We start from the raw sequence: 24813 nt of genomic DNA, 5'->3' as shown, positions 1-24813 counted from the left end.
AAAATGTAATTAAACTTCATAAAATCTTTGATAAAATATGAAGAAAGACATAGAGAAAATAGTTAAAAAAAATATTAATTACAATTTAGTTAAAAATTAAAAATTTAATTAACCTTAATATTAAAGCTGTTTTTTTAAGAAATATATACAAAAATGGAGTCTCTTTCCCCATAAATAAACCATGTCGAAAATTCTTTTTTACACACATGAAAAGAGGTGGCAACATGATGATATTAGTAAACCCTACTTGTTAATATCAATTCAATATATAATGTTTTTGGTAAATTAGTGACATCAAATGGTTCATGGTCACCTCATGGAAATCTCCAAGTGACAAAGTAGTTGAATCTACAAATTCAACCAATCTTGGGAGCCAAATAGTGTCTCTTACTTGCTTCAGAGTGTGGACATGCGACAAGCTTTCTCCCATGCAAGAGATGTCAACCTATAGTCATAGAATCAAAATTTGGTGAGAAAATTGGAGTTATGAAATAGGAAATAAATAAATATATTCTTATAAATTTGTATCTTTTCTTTCCAAAATAACATAGTTTCCACTGATTTTTACACGTTTTTCCAAATAACTTCCTAATGGAAGATAGTTTATGTTTGAATTCCAGTGTAATCTTAGCATACATATGTAGAAATTATTTTAATAGTTACGTGTGGTTTCTGTTTGTGTGAAAAGATAGTTTATGTATGATTTAAGAATTTACTGGTTTGTAAAATAAAAAAGATACTTCTATTGGGAAAATTAAATAAGTATATTGATAAAGTGAATATTTTATAAGTTTTTATAACTAATTATACCATTCAAATTCTAGTCTAAATAATTTCATTTTGTTTCAACAACATATCTAAAATAATAAAAAAAAACATCTTAAAATTTTTTTAAAATTTTCTTTAGTATAGATATATACATAATATTTTGTTTGAATCACAACTAAAGCCGATCTAAAATTTTTTAAAATAGTTTAAAGACTCTTTCTCATTTTCTTTTATAAAAAAATATATATTTTAAATTAAAAAATAAAAAATAAAAAATTGTTATTGCGTCCTATCATATTAGATCTCTTTAATAATTAATGTCAGGTCAACCTAATATAAAGCTTTAAAAATAGTTTAAAGAAAACCCATTATTTTTAGTGAAAAATTATTTTTTTTATTGATTAAAAAATCTTTGCTCAATCTTTAATGGGATCAATAAAAAATTTTAACAAATTTATTTCAAATTTATTAATAAAAAAAAGTAAACCTACAATTGAATTGACTTTGTTCGTATTAGTAATCTCAATTAACATCTAACAATTTATGTTATGTAAATATTACTATATTAGATTATATAAAATTATCAAAAAGATAAAGAATTTCTATTTTATATTATATGAAAAATTATGACATATACTTTTGGAATTTTTTATTTTCCATTTAAATTATTCGTCAAAACCTCTTTTACAGACCATCACCTTATCCCCGGTGTATTTAGGAAGGAGTTCCTTTGCACTTGCACCAAACTTACATTAATTACAGCGAGTAGTCTTAGGTGTGTTTATCTATTTTGACGGACGTTTTTGAAATTAAAAATCGTTTGAATCACAGGAGAAAAAATATATTGTTTGATTTGATTAGATTGAGTTTTAATATTAAAATCAAATTAAATTAATGCGGTTTGGGTTAATTTTTTATATACATGTATAAAGGACATCAAAATTTTGTGTTAATCATTTGTATATTATCAAATAAAAGTAAAATTCAAACAATAACTTTCCATTTAATATACAAAACTTAAATTAGATAAAATTGAAATAAAAAATATAAAATAATAAAAACATTACAATAAAATAGAAAAAATAGATGAGAGGAAAGGTTAGAGAAAATGAAAAAGAAAGAATAGAAGAGATTAAATAAGAAGCGCAATAAAAACGGTAAAGTGAAAAGATGAAAAAGAAAGATAATAAGAGATGAGATATTAAAGAAAAAAATGCAAGAAATACCTGACGAAGAAGAAAGAACAAATATGTGATACAATTAAAAGAGATTTTAGAAAATTGAAATTGAAACCCTAATAGTGAAGAAGAGAAAATCTTTAATAATTGCAAGACTAAGGTATAATAAGTTTAACTTTGAGTCGGGTGTGAATTAAGAGAAGTTTGAGTTGTAACGTGTTGTGTCAGTTTAATTTGGTTTGCAAAATAAAAACTGCAAATCAAACCGCACGATTATGTTAAAAGATAGTCACACACATTGAAACCAAATATAATTTTTACGATTTTCGATTTAATTCAACTCGATTAACAATTTTCTATTGAGTTGATTCGATTTTAAACAGTGATATTCCATTCCTAATTAAAAACTATTCTCAACATAAAACTCTCAACAACATTCTTATCTTTAAATATAAAAAAACTCTCAATACAATTTTAAATGCATCTATTATTTCTTGAAAGTATTTATTATTAATAATATATATTTTTTGAAATATAAAAAGATAACATTGAATATATTTACAAACAAAGGATAATTAAGTAATAATTTTATTGAAATTATGCACATTATCGTGTTCTTTTTGTTTAGGGCTGGAGTACCAATTTTGATCATAAAATTTATAATAAATGTTAGTAACTTTTTAAGTATTCTTGTCTCATTTATAAGAAAAAAATACTTTTAAAATGCATTGTTTATTTTACTTTTATATCCCTATTTTTACTAATTTATATGTTTTTTAAAGTGTTTTATTTGTATTTTTTAAAATAATTGTTTCTTAAAATACTATTACAATTTTTTAAAATTATTATACCATTTTTATTATACTAGAAATTATAAAACATTATTTGGAGCAAAAAAGAAGAGACTAATACAAATATAAAATATACTCTATCCAGCCCTCACTCTTATAAACAAATATTCTAATTTTAGATTTATTGAATATATAATATATCCAATCTTTATATATAGACTAAATATATAAATTATTATTTATTAAATTTGAAAAAGAATTTCAATATATTCTCAAGAATATTAAGTGTGATATATAATAAATCTACCAAACTTATTACTAACATCAATAAATTGGTTGGTCTTTATATTTTTTTCCTATTCTAATATTGATTTCTTCCGATCACTGTTATAAATAAAATTGGCTTCTTTTATTTTGTGAACAATTGATGTTAATGTCTAGTACATGAGTTATCTATTATAAGTACATTTTTGAAAGGAAAATAAAATTCAATTTCTACTTGTAATAATAACATGAAGGAGTTTATAAAACCAAAAGGAATTTTTGAAGCATGTAGATATCTTTACCAATTGAGATTCCAATTTTCTTTCTATCTTATATTTGCAAACCACAATAAATATGAATCTCACCTCTATTGATGCACATATTCTACCGCAACAAATCAATTTCATCATCCTTATTATGAATTAAAAAAATAAAATAAGAAATAGGATCTTGTTGAAATTTTCTCAAACAATGGCTAGATTAGCCAAAGTTCATTAAACCCTATTTAAAAAAACTTCCCAAACTAGGTGCATTGCTCTTCCTAGTCCTAGCTATACATCTTTTAATAGAATTAATTAAGTGCAAAAATAAACACATGTATTAATACTAAAATAATGAAATATTGTCAGATATATGTGCACTTATTCATCCTATCATGAATGGTCTTTTCTACACCCCGTGCAATAAACCCTAGTTTAAACCTGCCAATGCATGGTGCCAGAGAGATCATATCATCATTATGATTAAAAATGCATGACATACTTTTACGAGACCTTGTCATTTCAAACAAAAATTCAAATCAAATGCATGCATAAAGTACTATTACTAGTACTTTGCATTTTTAATTAATCATCTAGAGTCTAGACTAGATAAATTACCTCATCTTCATTGGAGAGACCTAGTTTTGTAACCAGATACTTTTTAACCATCAACACCGTCATGTTTTCATCCCTTTTGATGAGAGAAAAAAAAAGAACAATTAATTACATAAGAAAGATTGGAAAAAGTAAAAGAAACAAAAAGATTGAAAAAGCAAGAGTTATAACTTTTTTCTCTCATTTCAATGTGCATAATCATTAGCAAAATTGAAAAAAAAATATGATATGATATGATGGATCCATCACCATGCATGCTAACTTGCACCACTTACTTTACTCTTATGTATTCTTTTGATATTTGAGGTAAAGCTTCACCATTCCTTCCATGCCATACATAAATAAAAAGAAACAAACATCAAAATGATTTTATATCAAATCATTATTTATCATATCAAATTATAATAATATTCATTCACTACAATATGTGAGAAATTTTAATTTTAATTTTAATATGGAACTAAAAAAAAGTGTAAATTGGATTATATAGCTTACCGGTTGGTAAAGGAGCGTAGGGTAAACCAGAAACCAGATTGGTTGTGACTATTTCTGGCCAAGTAATGATGAGAATCACTAGGAAACTTCATAGCCAAGTCTTCACCACGAGGATTCATGATTTCACATGATGATGATAATGACAATGATGATGACCCTATAACCTTACCATTATCATCATCATTATGATGGTAATGATGTTCATTAGATAAATTCAAGTTTTCTACACCCTCTTTACCTTTTCTTGATTCATAATCTTGAAACCCTAACCCTAATCCTATTTGAGGGAAGCATTGTTTTTGTGAAGTAGTAGATGATAATGATGATGGAGAAACTAAAATTGGATTATGACTTACTATTTTGTTCCATGGTGATGATGATGATGATGTGCTAGTTCCTAAACCTAACCCTAACTTTAGCCAATCTTCTTCTTCTTCTTGATCATCTTGAAGAGGTTTTGATGATTTTTCATCTTTGAGAAAATTGAAATCTTGTTGTGTGTTTTTAAGATGAGTTTGGTATGAGCGAGAAGAAGAAGAAGCCATGGTGAGGTGCATAGGGTGTATAGTATAGTATAAGCTATGGTGCTACAGTAGAAGGTTATGAAGAAATATGTTTGGTAATTGATAAAGAAAGATGGTTCACTTTCACCCTTTTATGGAACGCCATGCTTTTCCACTGTTTTTAACCCACAATAGCATAGCCTCATACTTTTCATATTGCTATACAAAACATATAAATGATTTTTTAAAAGAAAAGTTATAAGGGATTTTTGCTGAAAATAAAATCTAAATAATTTAATTGATAAAAACTTAATGTGAAAAATAAAAAGTGTAAGATAATATTAAGAGTAATGCAAAACTTGTGTATTAAGAATAAAATAGTTTTAAGAACTAAATGTGAAATTTTATTTTAAAAATTATATATTAATTTTATTGAAAATTTATAATTAAATTTTTTAATAGGTTAGATTTCACTTTAGGTAATCGATTTATTTTCATATTGAAATTTGATATTCTCTCTTGTAAATAGTTTTTTTAATAATCAAATACTACATTAATAATAGAGAGCAAAAATCCCTTAAAAAAAATACAAAGTTAGCGGAACACAAGAAGGGTTAGGCGAGCAAAACAACAACTAAATAAACTATAAAATCACTAAAAAATATTGAAAAGAAACTATTACATCAAGCTAACAAAAACAAAAACAACTGGAAAGAAAAGAAAGTCCAACGGTTATAGACACAACAAACCACCAACCAACACATACCAAGTTAGAACTCATACGCCAAATCCACCAACGCCGGACAAAAACCACATGAAACACTAAGAACTGCTGCTTACTAGAGAGTCAGACTAAAATCTCGATCCTTTATTGATTTAGACACATGATAGGATTTTAAAGACAATCTTTGAAGGAGAAAGAGGTCTAAGGGAATCTAACAAGAAACCAGTTTCAGGCCATAAAATACTCTAATCATCCACCTCTTTCACATTTATTGTGAACCAATAAAAAACTTATCATTGTAGACAAGGCAGATAGTCCACACCACCGCATGCCAAATCATAATAACCTACCCTCACTACAATGAAAAATAGATTTAACAACGGTTGTAAAAGAGATATAACTACAATTGAGGGTCTGTGGTAAAGTAGCGTGTGGTTGAAAATGGACTACATACAACCACTGTCTACTATTTATGGTAATAAGTTGGTAAGCGCGCTACATTTCATCACGGTTGTAATAAATAACCATAGTGAAATTATTTAAGGTCATGTGTTCGAAACCCAAAAACACCATTTTAGGGGTTTTTTAATCTGAATAGTGTGCTTTTTAATATAACCACAGTTGAAACAAACGGTCGTAATTTGATTTTTTTTAATATAACTTTTTAATTTTACAGAATTGTCAAATTTTAAACCTGTATTTTTTTCAATCGTAAATAGAGAAGAAACGACAAGGAAAATCATTTATGAACCACACCTATAGTTAGCAACTAAAATGGATCAAAAATTGTATTACATCAAAATCAAAAATTACATTAAAAACCAAAATTTGTGTATTGCATCAAACCTAAATGGTACAAAATAACATATAATTCACATATTATTACATCAAATAATATCTACAACATGAGAAATGTGTCTTGCCTTTTAGTGTCATGACTTTAAACACCTATAATTTCAAATAATAATACTTGTTAATAAATAACCTTAGAAATTATAGCGTATGATAGATTATGAATAAAAAATAAAAAATATTTACTTGTTAATGTTCTCATATGCCCTCTTCGTGATCATTATGAATAGCATGCACATCATCCCTATCAACTTCTTCATATGAAGTAGGCATGTGTGTTGCGTAAGAAGGAACGCGTGTTGCGTAAGAACAAGTTGAAGGAATATCAAAACTTAAATCATGATTTTCATCACTATGAGGAATGTATTTTCCTTGGAGAATAATTGACAATCTTTTGTCATAAGGGTCGATCATATAAAATACTTATTTTTCTCAGGTAGCCATGATGAATGATTCAGTCATATAAGTTGACTTGTCAAGGTCAACCCGTATGATTCCTAACTCATCAGTTTGTACATCAATGGTATTGCCAACTCACTTGCATTTAAATAAATGCACTTTGAATAACACATAATCAATCTCTAAATCTCATAAGTGACCCTAAAATACACTTTAGATGCCAATATAGAATTTTTATCTTTCAAATTAGAGAAATACATAGATTCAACCTCAATCATAATCCCATTATTTTATATTGGACTACGTTCAACTTTTAATTTTCTATATAATGAAAAATGACTAATATCGTATGAAGTTCTAAATATTACATGTTACTTTACATCATATCTAAATGTGAATTCTTACTATCCTTAGCCTTGCTTGGAATGTTTAGAAGTGTTCCAAACAAACTACCAAATATATTTTTTCCATATGCATCACATCAAGACAGTATCTTATGTCGAGGCTAGACCAATATGGAATATCTAAGAACGACGATCTCTTTTTCCAAATATTTCTCTCAACAAACCCTTTTTTATTCTTTCCAAAGACAACAATAAGATGTTCTTATCATTGATAAAATTCATGACCCATTAAAGGTTTACGAGCGATTTCAAACTTCCACTCTCTATTAAAAGCCTTATGCGATCTACGATAAAGATGATTGGGTTTTAGAAATTTTTGATGCCCAAGATAAACGGTCTTTTTTACAAACTGAAGTTGGTAAAAACGAGTATTAGATTCACATATAAGACATAATTTATGTCCTTTGACAATTTATCCAGTCAAATTACCATGTGCATGAAAGTTATTGATTGTATAAAATAACATGGCACACATCTTAAACTTTTCACATGAATACGCATTATCAAATTCAACACCTTCCTCCCACAAGAGTCTTAAATTTTCAATTAGTGGACTTAGATATACTTCTATTTTGTTTCTAGGTTGTTTTTGGTCCATAAATCATCATAGATAACAAGATATTCTAGCATTTCGTAAACACCCAAGGAGATAGGTTGTAAATCATTATAAGAACAAATCACAAAGTATTGTTAGTACTCAGTGACCAAAGGGGTTCATTCCATCTGTGACCAAGCCTAAGGTTTTTTGGCCCAAGGTCGAAATCTAGAAACAACAAATCAATTTTCTTCCATTACAAAGAATCGGACACATGGTGAATGTTTCCATCGTATTCTCTTTCATCTGCATGCCATCTAATATTTTGTGTCATCCACATTAGTGAAAAGTATCTTAAACCATAGAATTATTTCCATGTACCATAACACTTTAGCAGGAGGACACTTCTTGCTAACATCGTCATAGTCATCACCACTATTGCCATTCACCTTGTAGCGCGACTCACCACATTCTGAACATTGATCCAAATTTTTATACTCTTTCATGTAAAATATGCAATCATTATAGAATGCATGTATTTTGGTATACTCCAAATCCATCGAAAATAATATCTTTTTGGCGTCATAGTAACGATCCGACAAATTGTTATCTTCTGGTAGCATTTGTTTCAGCAAATCAAGCAATTCCGTAAAAAATTATTTTCATCCACTTTTTGCCTTCAAATTAAACAGTTTTAACATTGCACACAATCTTGTAAAACTTGTGTGCCCCTTGTATAAAGGCGCATCCTTATCACTATATAAAGTATCATAAATATGAGTTTTCTTAAAAGAAGATTCTCCAATATCACTGATCATATCTTTTAATCGATCATCTATGTCTTCATCAACTTCGTGTCTTTCTGACGTTGCATTTTGATTTTTATCCACTTCACCATGCCATATCCATATTGTATAATTTTGACAAATTCTATCACAACATAGGTGATGAAATATTTCTTCCTTTGGAAATTCTTTTATATTCTCACATCAAACACAAGGTAAAAAAAAGAGTCAATTATTGTTAGGAATATTTTATTCCGCGTAATCAAGGAATTCAAGAACTCCTTTCTCATATAATCTATCAGCTTTCATACAACTACGATCCATAATAAATTCTGAAATTTATATAAAAAACTTGTAGAATCATTTAATAGTACAACAACACAATAAGTTATAAAACAATCTGCATATTTATATCATTCAATGACAATAACATATAACATTCCCAACAACATAAAAACAATCTCAATATCACTCAATCACAACAACATAAATGACACACTAATGCAACACACAACATACTAACATTCACATAACACTCTCACATGCTAATATGCTGCATACACATAAATACAATGACACTCTCACATATATATAACCTACATTCACACATCAAACTAGAGGTTCATACACACACTACATATGAATATGATTCAATCACAACAATATAACATTTAACAACACCCAAACCTACAAATCAACATGAATGTTGATAAAGGTGAAAAAATAGATAAAGTACTGTAAATTGAAGAAGATGTTGTTTCAAGAAATTCCATTTGTGTATGTTCGCATTCTCTTTCGTCGAACATGAAGAAATAGATAAAGTAAATCACATTGGTCTAATTGAAGAATAGGATATTCCAAGAAATGAATGATAGGTAAAAAGATGAAAAAGTTTGTTTTGTTATCACTTTTGTTTGTTCTTCGCTAGGGAACTTGTGTTCAGATGGAAATAAACTAAATTTGATATATTTTAATTATAATGAAACACATTTCACCATGGTTGATAACACCAACTGTAGTGAAACATATTACTTTTAGGTGAAATATAACCACGATTGACATAAACAACCGTGGTGAAACTATTTTTAATTTTTATTTAAATATAGACGTTAATGGACACAATCTTTGTTGTATAGAAAAAATAGAAAGTATCGGTGCTTAGATTCAAAATTTGTAAGGCTTAACATATCACTATAGTTATTATCATGTACCGTAGTGATATGTCTTTTAATAAATAAATAAATGCAGACACATAATTAAGAGTTATTACTTCTGTTGACTGATTAACCGAGGTAATAACATGTTACGATAGATATATTTTGTATTAGTGCCTAAACTTAGTCTTAGAACCTAGAGAAAGTGATATAGGATCCCTAGGGATAGTCAATAACCTCTAACCACTTAAAAATCTCATATAGACAGAAAAAATCTTCAATGTTCTTTTATCTTGATCAAAACATTTTTTTTGTTCTTTCAATTCATCCTAACATAATGGTGTTGATGTCATTGTTGTATTTTTGGAATAACCTTTTTATGTTGTCAATCACAAAAAATACTCCATAATTTATTGCTTTCCTCGGTTGACAATATTGAGAAATCTATTTCTAAACATGCTGTAAATTGCAAACACATGTATCTTGTTCTCTTTTTTGTGAAACCATTTGCCATGAAAATATTTTCTCAAGATAATGGAATCTTTGAACATACCATTTGGATAGATTGCAAGTGGAAAAAAAATCCATGGTTGGAACAAACAACTTATCAGAAATTGGATGCATGAAATCCATTAAACTTGAAAAGAATGTGCACAGAGGGTATACAACAAAATCTGGATAGCAGCAAAGATTCGTTGTTCTTCAAGAATAACTTGAAAATATTTGTTGTTCTCCAAGAATCGATTGTCAAAGTATGAATTTGGTTAAATAATTTTCTTTAATATTTTATGTAAATAATATAATTTTAAAAAAATGTTTACTCCCCTCGATTTTTTTTACATAAACCAAGAGGTAAGTGACGTTTGGGATGAAACATATTTTATTATATTTTTTATTTAAAAATAAATACATTTTACCTCGGTTTAAGTGATAACTGATGGAAAATGTAAGCATGTTTATTGTGTTTCTTCATCATCCTTAAACAAATATTTGTTGTTCATTTAATGATTATCAATGATCAAGACACTGACGGTGAAAAGAACACAATAAGGGTGGGGGTGGGGGTGGGTGGGGGGGTTGAATTGGGTTTCTAAAATCAAAATCTTTTTCAAAACCAACTCAATAAAGCAAAAACACAAACAAGAAAAATAACAAAGTTATTTTTATACTGGTTTGTTGTTAATGAAGCTACCTCCAGTCCACCCTATAAGGTGATTTTCCCTTCTCAATAAGGACTTAATCCATTATAACCAAAACCTGATTACAGACACCACAAAGACAAACAGACTTTGTCTTCTTGAGTCTATATGACTTAAACCTGGTCATTCAAGGAAATCACTCAAACAACTTTGAGATTCACAAGATTGTGTTTGTCTTCAAGAATACTTTTAAGAAAGCAAATTAACACAATATTAATACAAAGAATATCTCACATAATAACAAGCAACAACTCTTGTGTGTTTACAAAAACTATGCACAAAAATAATATGACTTAAGCAAAAGTGTGTGTATAAGTGTAGTTATTAATGCAGTGAATTAGCAAGCATGAGAGACTTTTTCCATTCCTCCAAGTCTTCTTTATATAGACATATAAAATATTAGTTGGAGGGTAGAATTGGAATAGCAAAAATGTAGCTATCTAATTTCATAACAGTTTTCATATAGGAGGTAAAATGATACAATGGTACAATAGTATCGTCCTTAGCTCACAAAATTATGATAGTGGCAAAAATGGTGATCTTGCACTGGATACTATTTTCCTGATGCAAAACCTTTTGATCTTATCTTCTAACCTTCATAGGCTTCTGATGAAATGATATTGAAGCATGCTTAGAAGGATTAAGAGACAAGTTGACAAAATCTTCAGAACCTTGGTCTTCAGAGTCTTGACACAGTTCCTCAGAACCTGGTCTTTAGAGTCTTCAGATCTCGTTCTTCAGAATCTTCATAATTTGAGCGCATAATCTTGAAGGCTGACAATCCTTCAGAGGCTCTTCAATCAGAGTCACAGTTAGAAGCTTTAGCATGAACGTTCATCAGAACCTTTGTCTAAGAGCTTTCTAAAACTTGACAACATCTTGTAAAGAATTTGTATCTCTTCAGAGTCAGAATATGTTGATTCCAGAGTTTGATGATGTCACATATCAATTCTTCAGAGTCAGAACCTATAAGAAAAAGTTACACACTAGATAAAAATCATTAGTGTACAAAACGTTTCTCTAAGAAACAATGCATTGTTATCATCAAAACTAAAGGTCAGATGCATAACCAAATCTTGTTCTAACATACACTATCATTAGTGATCCGCGTGAAACTTAAAAGACATCATAAAAAAAATTTGAATATTAAAAATTGATAATGAATCATTTAACATAAAAACTTTGAAACTTAAAGAAACGTTTATTTTATTTGCGAAAAGTTCTCTTTGATGGATTTCTAGAGAACAAATTATTTGGGCTCAAGGTTTGTATTCTTAAATAATCATATAACTGAATATTTATTTTATTCATATAACTTCTTTGTTGTTTTATATTGCATCCAACATTTGATCTTCCCCAAAATTCAATGAAACGAGGATCCAACATTTGTTCTTCTAAAAAATATCCAACATTTGTTCTTCACCGATAGTCATGACTATGAATCAGATTCGAAATTTGTTATAAATTTTTACTTTAATATTCTGTGTAAACAATGTAATATTCTATGTAAACAATGTAGCTTGTAAACAAACTAATTTATTGATATTCAGTGTAAACAATGTAATGAGTATTTTAAAAAAATTATCTTCCATATCGAGTTTATCCTTGATATGTTCATCCTAACCGATGACGGATATTCTCACCCTTGGCCTTCTACCTAGTAACCGATAGTTGTAAATCCTACTTTGTCCCCTCGTAGAGTTTATCCTTGATATGTTCATCCTAACCGATGACGGATTCTCTCTCCGACGGTTTTCTATCCAGTTCAATAGATGTAATTACCATTTTTGTTCAGTTGGTATATCCTTGATATGTTCATCTTAACCGATGACGGGTATCCTCCTTGACGTTCCCAGGCAAGTCTATCCTTGATATGTTCACTTTAACCGGTGACATATTTTCTTCCCTGTCGAGTTTATCCTTGATATGTTCATCCTAACCGATGACGGATATTCTCACCCTTGATCTTCTGCCCAGTAACTGGTAGTTGTAAATCCTATTTTCTGCAGTTTGTCCCCAGCAAGGTTATTCTTACCCAGTAGCCGGTAATGAATACTCTCTCATGGCGTTCCTCAGAGAGTCATCCTTGATATGTTCATCCTAACCGATGATAGATGTTCTCTCTGTCAGATCTTTATTATCTCCTTACCCAGTAACAGGTAGTAGATAATAGATTTCTGCTCCTCCTGTGTTGAAGTTTATTTCTTCCCCAGTTGAGTTGAGTGCGCATTTCCTTAGTGAAATTGTTTTCCCTACACGAGTCGAGTATCTTCAGTTTTATCCTGAATTATTCGTTCCCCCTGCAGATATTGTTATTTCCCCGGCTGAGTCTTTCTATTTTGTGTGAAATCCCTCTAGTCCCCCAGTAGTTTTAAGTCGTAGTCTGACCTACGCATACCTCCCTTTTATCCCCCAGAGTCTCCAGTTTTAAAAATATAAAAAGTTATTACTGGTGATCAAACAAATGACCATTTCAACTATTCCCTCGGTTATTCTAAAATTGAGGGGTATATTAGAGGGTTTTCATAACTCCATTCGTTACCCCACCTCTGTAACCAAGGTTAAATCAACTTTACGTCCGAGGTTAAATGTCTTTTTTGTAGTAGTATTAAATCTTCAATTAATGGACTTAGATATACACATATGTCGTTTACAGGTTATTTTGGTTCATAAATCATCATAGATAACAAGATATACTTGCACTTCATGCACAACCAAGGAGATAGATTGTAAATCATGATAAGAACATGTCACAAAGTATGGTTATTACTCAGAATACCAAAGAGGTTCATTTCATTTGTGACCAAGCCTAATGTTTCTTGGCTCAAGGCCAATATTCAAAAATAACAAATCAATTTTCTTCCATCATATTTTCTTTCATCTACATGTCACCTAATATTCTTTGCATCATCGCATTAGCAAAAGTCTCTTGAACCATAGAACTATTGGCAAGTACTATAACACTTTAGCAGGAGGACCCTTCTTTCTAACATCGTCATAGTCATCACAATTGTTGTCCTTCACCTTGTAGCACGACTCACCATATTCTGGACTTTGATCCAAATTTTCATACTCTTTCTTGTATATTATGCAATCATTACGACATGCATGTATTTAAATATACTTAAACCCATTGGACATAATATCTTCTTGGCCTCATAACAACGATCAGACAAATTGTTCTCTTATAGTAGCATTTATTTCAGTAAATCAAGCAATTTTGTAAAACCTTTATCCGTCCATCCATTTTTTGCCTTCAAATTAAATAGTTTTAACACTGTAGGAAATCGTGTAAAACTTGTGCAACCCTTGTATAAAGGCACATCCTTATCACTATATAAAGTATCATAAATATGGGTTTTCATAAAAGAAGATTCTCCAATATCACGAATCATATCTTCTAATCGTTCATCCATATCTTCATCAAATTTATGTCTTTTTGACATCGTATTTTAATTTTTATCCACTTTACCATGTTACATTCATATTGTATAATTTTGATAAATTCTATCGCAGCATAGGTGATGAAATACTTCTTCCTTTGGAATATTTTTTATTTTCCCGCATACAATACATGGTAAATAAAATAGTTCATTATTATTGGGAAGATTTTGTTCTGCGTATTCAAGGAATTCAAGAAGTCATTTTTGATACACTAGACCTAATATATCAACTTTCATCCAACTACGATCCATAATAAATTCTAAATTTATATAAAAAACTTGTATAGTCATTTATCAATACAACAACACAATAAGTTATAAAAAAATATTCATCTTCATATCATTTAATCACAATAATATATAATATTCCCAACAACGTAAAAACAATCTCAATATCACTCAATCACAACTACACGAATGACACACTAATGCTACACACAACATACTAACATTCACACAACATTCTCATATATTAATATATTGCATACACACATATATAAAACAACATTCTCACATGTATACAACCTACATTCACATAACATACTAGAGGTTCATACACACACTATATATGAATATAGCTCAATCACAATAATATAACATTTAACAACACCAAAACCTAAAACTCAACATGAATTGTGATAATGGAGAAGAAATAGATAAAATATCGTAAGTTGAAGAGGTTGTGTTCATGAAAAGCCCTTCGTGTATGCTCGCACTCGCTTTCGTCGAAAATGAAGAAATATATAAAGTAAAACGCCTTCGCCTAATTGAAGAAGAGGATGTTCCAAGAAATTATTGAGAGGTAAGAAGATGAAGTTTGGAAGTTTGTTTCACTATCGCTTTCGTCTATTCTTCGCTAGGGCACCTGTGTTACAAAAGAAATAAACCAAATCTGATATGTTTTAATTATTATGAAACACATTTCACCACAACTGATAACACCAACCATAGCGAAACATATTAATTTTAGGTGACATATAACCACGATTAAAAGATACAACCGTGGCGAAACTATTTTCAATATTTATTTAAATTTAGACATTAATGGACACGCTCTTTGTTGTATAGAAAAAATAGAAAAATGTTGGTGCTTGGATTCGAAAATAGTAAGGCTTAACATACCACCATGGTTATTATTATGTACCGTAGTTATATGTCTTTTAATAAAATAAAATAAAATAAAATGCAGACATCTAATTAAAAGCTATTACTTTGGTTGATTGATTAACCAAGGTAATAAAATATTACGATAGGTATATTTTGTAGTTGTGCCTAAGCTTAGTCTTAGAACCTAGAGAAAGTGATATAGGATCCTTAGGGAGAGCCAGTTAAACCCCTAACCACCTAAAAACCTCATACAAACACTAGAAACCAAACTACAAGTTACAAACAAATTAGGCATCGTCTTAACCCGAGTCCCACAAAGAGGAAGCAAAGTCCCCTTCAAATAAAAAATTACTTTTTGATTGAATAAATTTTCCCTAAATGAAAACCTATTTCACATAAGTTTCTAGGAAAATACCACCACCTTAGAAGAGGCCTAACTCTCCTAAATCAATGAGAGAGTTAGAAAAACATTATCTACAAGCTCATTAGAGATAGGACCAAAATCAAATTGAACTTGATAAACATCCACCAAAGAGAAGAATTCATCTCTATCGTGTCTCCAAATCCACTTGTCATTCTCCGAATTAACATGAACCTATTGGAGAGCCGAGAAGAACTCAACGACTAGAGGTTCTTCATGAAAAAAGAATGGTCTTCTCCATCTAAGATCCCAAGATATCAACCTATGAACACACTTTTCTACCTCACCTACTAGCCATTTAGGTATTTGAGAAATAAAGAAAAGTGTTTAAAATCTAATCTTAAGGGAAACAATACCCAGCGAAGGGTTTTCCTATAAGGAAGTTGAAAGACCAGATCCAACCATCCTAACCAACTCCAACTCAAACAAATCCGGAGGATCATCCTTCTTGGAACTAAGAAGGAACACTCCTTTCGACCAAGCAAAAACATTGTGACTTTCCCAAAACCTACCAACTTACCAGGAGTAGACAATAGAGGCACCATAATGGGCAGAAAGAATATCAAACCATAGACCAGAAGAACACACCAAAAGTCTCAATATTCATTTCGCGAGAAGAGGTAAATTAACCAGCCGAGATCTTTAACATCTATGCCTCCATATTTTTCTGGCTTACAAACTTCAAACCATCTAACCCAGAGAATTTTAGAAATTTCTCACCCCTCTCCAAAGGAACCTCCGTTGAATCTTAACTAACTTTTTTCACACTTTCAAATGTATCTTAAGAAATGCGAGAAAGAAAATAGGAATAACATTAAGCACAAAGTTAAAATGAATAACCTTACCCCTTAAACTAATTAACTTACATATGAGATCAAGAGTGAAGTCTCCTCCATACCATATTTAACAAAGGTTCTCAAGTTGATTCCAACTGCGGATTAACTCCATTCGCAACCCAAGATATCAAAACGGAAGAGACACAATCTTACATTGCAGAAAATCTTCAACAATCTAAAGAAAATAGAGATCAACATTTATCTCAACCATATTACTCTTATGAAAATTGATCCTTAAACCAGAGGCAAGCTCAAACCCCAACCTAATAACTTTGATAGTCCATAAAACATTTATAAATGGTCCAATATTTACTTTTAAATTCAATGTGGAATCCATTGTCACATTTGATATATCAATCATCTCTATTCTTATATAGTTAGTGAATAATTTCATGCGATATTCATTGTCACATTTGAAACACTTCTTACATTACTCCTTTTTGTATCATCCGATATTTGAGAGAATGATAAAGTTATTTTATTCTATTACATAAAATGCTTAAACAATAGAATCACATATCTTTATTTCATTTTAATTCATTTTACTCTGCTATGTTCCACTCTACATTGTTCTATTAATTTTACAATATCTAAAGTTAGATCTCTAAGTTATCGCATTAACTTTCAAGTACTAGTATTACTTAAAATGAATATTTGAAAAAAAATAATTAAAAAAGTCAAATAAAATGGCGTATCCATATTATTTTCAGTAAAGACAATACTACTAATGGTTACAAATAGAGTAGGTATTATTATTGCTACGTACTCATTTTATTTTCACCACTAGCCATGTATGCATTTCTTTTTCCATGGTTTTATTGGTGAACTCCTCCTTTACTTGTTTGAGATGAAAACATAAAAATAGAATTATAGGAAGAGAGAAATTGGTTAGATTAGATTTGAGTGTCGCTCTTTTCCGAGGTACGTTATGATGTGTTTACTTTTCTTCTCTGTTGTTTCTTTTTGTCTAAGCATCTGAACAGTTTTTCGATAACTAGGATTTGTACGTGGCAATGGATTGTTTCTTTCTACGCCTACTTCTACACGCAAACAAGACCAGAGAGAGAGAGAGAAGAGGGAATGATTACTATATAGCTTCTGCTGCTACTACTTTTGTAATTCATCATGTACGAATATATAGCTAGCTCTGCAAGCATTGGACATTGAAATAACTGTGCTAAAAACCTTTTTTTTCTCTGTACATCCTTATTGTCACTTACTACCACTCCTCTAGAGATTGAAAGGAGGTCTCGCTGAGGGTTTGGTTAATTGATCAAGGGAAGGTGGTTTGGCTCGACGGAGCCATGTCCACTAGAATGAAGGCATGTGTGTTTCTTTAAAAAACTTAGTGCTACTATTACGAATATTTGTTCTACATTATTGAACTGTTTTTATGTTAAAAGTTATCCGAATAATTAGAAAAAAATGTGTGGTTTGATTTAGTTCGGTTGATTTTAAAATTAAAATAGAATCAAATCAAAATAATATGATTTTGGTTGGTTCATTTGATAAGTTTTTTTACGAAATTTTTTTAAGGTATACATACACATATAAGACAATATAATTTTATATTTAATTATGCATATATTTCTAAATAATAATAAAGCTCATAATATTTGAAAAAAAACTTCTAATTTATTATAAAAAACAAGATTATACAAAAGTGATAGAATAAAATAGTATCAAAATTATTATAATGAAACATAAAAAATAGAGAATATAAAAAAGAAAGAATATATTGTTAAGAATAATAAGTTAAGTGTGAGTTGAAGTCTGATATTGATTATAAATATTGAGACATGAATATTTATAAGTGGGAGAATCCACATAGATATAACCTTAAGATTTTGGATAAATATGTGATATCTTTCACAATTGTGTATTGCTCTTAACCCAATGTTGGTGCGCATTTCCCAGACTCCCAAATGATATAATGTGCTTTTGGTTCGAATAAAGAGACCGACTTACTTGTATCAAAATGTTCAGGAAGAGGTGTTCCGTTAAAATCGAAATGCTCGGGAAGAAGTGTATCAAAATGCCCAGAAAAATGTGTCAACGACGGTACAAGTGTATGTGGACAAAAGAGTTTTCACTTGAGGGGAAGCATTGTGGACTCACACTTATGGAATAGTGTTAAGGATAATAAATCAAGTGTGAGTTGGAGTCTCACATTGATTATAAATGTGGAGACTTGAGCATTTATAAGTGGGAGAACTCACACACCTATCACATTAAAATTTTAGGTGAATATGTGGTGTCTCTCTCACTTGTGTGTTGCTCTTAACCTAATATTGATGCTTCTTCTCATGATCCCAACATATATGAGACGAGAGAATAAAGAAGAAGAGATGTGATAAAACATATATAATTAGAAGAGAGAACAATGACATAAATATGAGAAGATGAAAAAGAAATAACATAAGAGAATAGAGATTAGAGAAGAAGAGGTTGTTGGGTGTGAATATTGAAGTAGAAAACGGTGTAGAAGGGGTGAATAAACCCTTTAAAAATAAATCATTTTTTCAAAAAAATATCTGAGAGTTTTCAAAACATGTGAGCAGAAAGTTTGATGCGAAAATGTGAAAATTATACTATTTGAAGATGTATATGATGAAACACAAGGTATTCAATTGATTCAATTGTATAATCCACGAGGTGTATTTATACAATGATTCAATATAATGAATTCTAACCTCAATTATTTCTCAGAAATTAATCACCAATTCAACTCAATAAGGTTCAAATTCTAACAAAACCTAATGCTTACGTAATAAATCACTACCAATTTAATAAACAATAATCTACGCTAGAATTGAAATTCCTAAGCATGTAAATACTACGATATTAAATGAAAGAGTAAGAGAGAGAGAGAGAGAGAGAGAGAGAGAGAGAGAGAGAGAGATGGCACCAAGATTTATAGTGCTTCAGGGTTCGTCCTCGCTTTGCCAACATGCACTCTTCAATTATTTCCCATCGGAACCTGCATTATTCCTTTTTATTTGATAAATATTTGCGAGAGTTCATATAATCACTAATCCACAATAATGGTGACAAAATTAAAATCTCCTATCTGGATCTTGACTTGTATATAGCATAATGCCAAACTCTTCTATGTAATCTTTACTCGATTAATGCTTCTTGAATCTTCCAATATCACCCCTTGTGTAATGCCAAACTTATATATAGCGTAAGCCTTCTTGTGTAGCAATCAATCCCTTGATCCTACCGATTCCTTGAGCGATGAATTATCTAAAGATTTGAGAAGAATTTTGCCTTATCCGTAGGCTTCCACACAATCACTATACTAAGAAACTTATGGATAGAAGAACCTATTTCTTTTCAATGGAATTTTTCATCCCCATTGACAATCACCTCAATCTTGCAAACAACATGAAAATGTCAACCAAATCTTCAAGACCGATTAGTTTCAAGAGTGTGCCTCCTTCAATCAATTACAAATCTCCTTATCAAGATCCGAATCAGATTGAAATTAAAGATACAAGAATTTCGTTGAAAGAACTTCAAACTTTCAAAATATAGGTTATTGATTTTTCACATAGAATCACACCAAAATGCACATGAATTTGTTGATTCATTACTTGAGAGATGATAACAAAAGGATTTATATATGCTTGAGATTAAGCATAAAAAAATGGTTGAAAAAGTCAGTTAGATTCGAATATGGAGAATTTCATGATTTGAATTAAATGAACATGTGAAGTAGAATAAAACAAAAATAGAGTTTTGGCCCATTTTTTAGTTGATTCGAATCAAGTGGAAAGTGTGACTCAAATCAAACACCCCATGATTCGAATCATGTGTAAAATTTGATTCGAATAAAGCAGGTTGAGCCAATTGAGAAAATGTGAAAAATTGCATGATTTGAATAAGGTGTAAAGTTAGATTCGAATCAACTGAGGCGGAGGTGCCCCAAAGTTTAATGATTCGAATCATGTGTAAAATGTGATTCAAATGAAATTGTTTTGAAAATTTCTGGGTTGCCTTTTTCCAAAATGATTCGAATAAGGATTTGCACTTGATTCGAATCAAACACCCAAAATCCCAATTTTTCAAGTTTTTCAAAAGACTATGAGATTTTTCTCTCCACCTAACTTGAATCAATAACATATATGGCTCTTATTCCACTCACTCATGCAATTGATTAAAAGCATCATGATCAAGTTCAAACTTAATCAATGGTTTATGCATGCTAAAAATGAATCATTTCAAAACTTGATCCAGAGAGGTGCAATCATGAAGGAGACTCAATAATAAAAAGTAAATCAAAATGAATGTGTTAAGACAAGCAACAAAATAATCGAATTGTGATGCTCCCCGTGAATGTATTAGGGACATGCCACTGCATTCTCCCCCTTTTTGATGCTTAGTAAGCTTTCTCTTGGAATTGAGTTGACTTTGAGTAGTGCGAAAAAATTCTTATGCTCCTCCTAAAACATTGCACCCAAACTACAATATAAAACACAAAACAATTATAAACTCATTACAACTTCCCCCCATTTGACAACATCAAAAATAGATAGATTGAAATGCGTATAAAAACCAAATAAACAACCACCAAAAAATAATTCCAAATGAACAAATGAGCTAAACAGTTAATAAGTATATACAACAACAAAGATTGAATACAGAACATGGAGATAGACATGTCACAAGCAACAAAATGCAAATAGACAATCATAAATAATGCATGAACAAGCATACAAATGTTTGAATGCACATAATTAGCAACATACATTTAAAAGACTTAAATGTAAATAAGAAAAATCAAATATATAAGTTATAGATGAATGATTAAGGTAAGGAGGAAGTAAGTAAACCAACACACAACTCTATAACAAACACATAGAATGATATAAACCAGATACATGAGTTATAAAGATATACCAATGTAGTTCGGTAAGAGCTATAATTTTCTATAAGATAGTGTTAGTGAAACCAAATATATAGCAAATGAAACTAAACAAGAATCCTCATTATTTTTAAGGCATGAAGACTCTAAGACTCATAAATCCATACAAATCTTGTGAAAGGGTTTCAATGATAAGGGTTTCTTAAAAATGTCAACAAGCTGACCTTTAGTGAACATATTCAAAAATAATATCCCTTTTCCACATGATCTCTATGAAAATGGTGTCGGATCTCAATTTGTTGGGTCCGTGAATGAAATACCATATTCCTAGTGAAGCTTATTGCATTAGTACTATCGCACTTAATCAGAATGCAACCAAGTTTTTAATCATAGTCTAATAATTGTTTCTTTATCCATAATACTTGTGCACAATAACTACCAGCGACTATATATTCAGCATCAGCGATAGAAAGAGCAACACTATGCTACTTCTGTGCCAAGAAACTAAACAACTTCCAAATAAGCGACATGTACCACTAGTGTTTTTCCTATCAGACTTGCACCCCGCGAAATCGGAATCAGAAAAACCTACTAAGCTACAAGCACTATGTTTAGGATACCAAAGACCATGATGAGAGGTTCCATTAAGACACCTCAAAATACGTTTTACGATCTTAAAGTGGGAATCCTTAGGTGATACTTGATATCTAGCACACATGCACACACACTAAACATGATATACGGCCTACTTGCAGTTAAATAAAGTAAGGATTCGATTATACCTCTATGCATGGTTACGTCGAAATCCACTAATCTTTCATGTTTTTCAATAAGCACATTTGAGACCATGGGTGTTGAGATACTCTTAGAATATTTCATATCAGACTTCTTGAGAAACTCTAAGCAATAGTTGGACTTATGAAAGTACCTTCTTCGACTTTCTTGATTTGCAATCCTAAGAAGTATGTCAACTATCCTATAAGTGACATCTCAAATTCTCCACGCATTAAACTTGAAATTTTTTGACAAAGAGATTCATTAGTAGACTCGAAAATAATATCATTTACATAATTTTGAACTAAGAGAATATGTTTTTCCTTATGTATTACAAACAAAGTGGTGTCGACTTTCCCACGATTGAATTCCTGTTTGATCAAAGATCCATTCAATCGCTCATACCAAGCTCTAGGAACTTGTTTAAGATCATATAAGGATTTTTTCAATTTAAAAACATGATTAGGATTATCGTAATCCTCAAAACCCGGGGGTTGTGAGACATACACCTCTTCTCTTATATGGCCATTAAGGAAAGAAAATTTAACATCCATTTGGTAAAGCTTAGAGTCCACACAGCAAGCGAATGCCAAAAGGAGTCTAATAACTTCTAGATGAGCTATATGAGCATAAGTCTCATCGTAGTCTATTCCTTCAACTTTATTATATCCTTTTGCCACCAGTCTTACTGTATTTTTAGTAATTACACCATTTTCATTCATATTGTTCCTAAATACTCATCTTGTGCCAATGATAGTTTTATCAACCATACGCGGAACAAGCTCCCAAATATCATTACATTTAAATTGTATTATTTTTTCTTGCATAACAAGTAACCATCCCTCGTCTAGTAGAGCATCAAATATCAATTTAACTTCAATATGAGAAATGAAAGTAGAGTACTTGCATATGTTATTAACCTGAACTAGTAATTACACCTCTTTTGATGTCTCCTGGGATTTGATATAATGAATGATCCTTTGTGATTGTCCAATCTTGAGGCAGCAAGTTCGAGGTCTCTTGTTTTTCATCCTCATGTAAGATTTCCTCTTTATCTTCTGTAATGTACTAATCCTTTGTTGAAGGATTCAAATCCTCTTTGGAACTTTCATCATCGATCGTCTTTTCTGTTATTATACCTAAAACATCAGAAGAAATACACTTCCCCATCTTTTGGGGGTGCGGACTCATCAAAAGCAACATGAATGGACTCTTCTACAAAATAAGTTCTATGATTGTAAACCCTATAAGCTTTAATCGTAGATGAGTACCCTAAGAATATCCCTTCATTGAATTTAGCATTGAATTTAGCATCGAATTTACAAATACTTTCCTTTCCATTATTTAAAATAAATCATTTGCAATCAAAAACATGAAAATTAAGAAATATCAGGTTTTCTAGCCTTAAGTATCTCATAGTATATCTTCTCTAGGATGGATCGAATGATCACCCTTTTTAAGAATTGACATGCGGTATTAATCGCATCCTCCCAAAGTACTTAGGTAGGCTCATTTCATTTATCATAGTCTGGAAAAATTCTTCCTAAACATAATTTTTACGCTCAACAACACTATTTTGTTGTGGAGTTCTCAGACATGAGAAATTATGAGCAGTCCCATTTTCGATGCAATTTTTTTGAAATTGATGGTTAACAAATTTACCACCATGATGACTACGGAGAATGATGATTTTAAAACCAAAATATTTTTGGACAAGCTTAGCAAAATCAACTAAAGCCTTAAAAATTTCATCCTTATGGGCTAAAAAAAGCGTTCAAGTAAATCTAGAATAGTCGTCAAAAATCACAAATCTGTAATAGTTTCCTCCTAAACTTCTTGTCAGTGAAGGGCCAAACAAGTCTAAGTGGAGAAGCTCGAGAGGTTTTGATGTTGAAATTACCTTCTTTGGTTTAAAAGACACTCTCGTTTTCTTTCCCATTTGGCAAGCATCACATAATTTGTCTTTTAAAAACTTAATTTTAGAAAGACCAACTACTAGATTTTTGGATGTTATTTTATTTATCAGTCAAAATGCACGTGAGTTAAGCGTCTATGTCATAACCAAGATTCTTCACTCTTTGCTACTAAACACTTAGTTCCATGCATTGACACACCATATAGATCAACTCTATATACATTTTCAATCCTAAAACCCTTAAACACAAGGTCATTACTTGTCTTATTCTCAATTACACAACTAAGAGTATCAAACATTACAAAATACCATTTGTCACATTATTGGCTAATACTAAGTAAGTTGTGTTTGAGCCTTTTGACTAGCAACACATTTCTAATGGTAATTATGGAGGGACTTCCCACAATAAATTCATAAAGAATTTTACCTTTCATATTCTCTCCGTACATGACATGGCCACTTTCTTTGTCATCGAGCTTGATGAACATGAAAGCATCTCCCGTCACGTGTCTTGAACATTC

General features: G+C 30.4%; 1 protein-coding gene across 1 annotated transcript; it reads right to left on the bottom strand.

Moving 5' to 3' along the window:
- Positions 1–225: 225 nt before the first annotated feature.
- LOC127078780 (E3 ubiquitin protein ligase DRIP1) lies at positions 226–5059 on the bottom strand. The gene is made up of 4 exons (XM_051019211.1): positions 4372–5059; positions 4152–4199; positions 3880–3952; positions 226–445 (listed from the first exon to the last, which is right to left on the bottom strand). Exons 1-4 carry the CDS (start codon positions 4926–4928, stop codon positions 257–259), a joined length of 867 nt encoding a protein of 288 aa, XP_050875168.1. The 5' UTR covers positions 4929–5059; the 3' UTR covers positions 226–256.
- Positions 5060–24813: the final 19754 nt, after the last annotated feature.

Source organism: Lathyrus oleraceus, chromosome 5, assembly GCF_024323335.1.
Source record: "Lathyrus oleraceus cultivar Zhongwan6 chromosome 5, CAAS_Psat_ZW6_1.0, whole genome shotgun sequence".
Lineage (NCBI taxonomy): Eukaryota > Viridiplantae > Streptophyta > Magnoliopsida > Fabales > Fabaceae > Lathyrus > Lathyrus oleraceus.
Note: the sequence above shows the minus strand (reverse complement) of the source record. Positions and strands in the feature narration are given on the sequence as shown.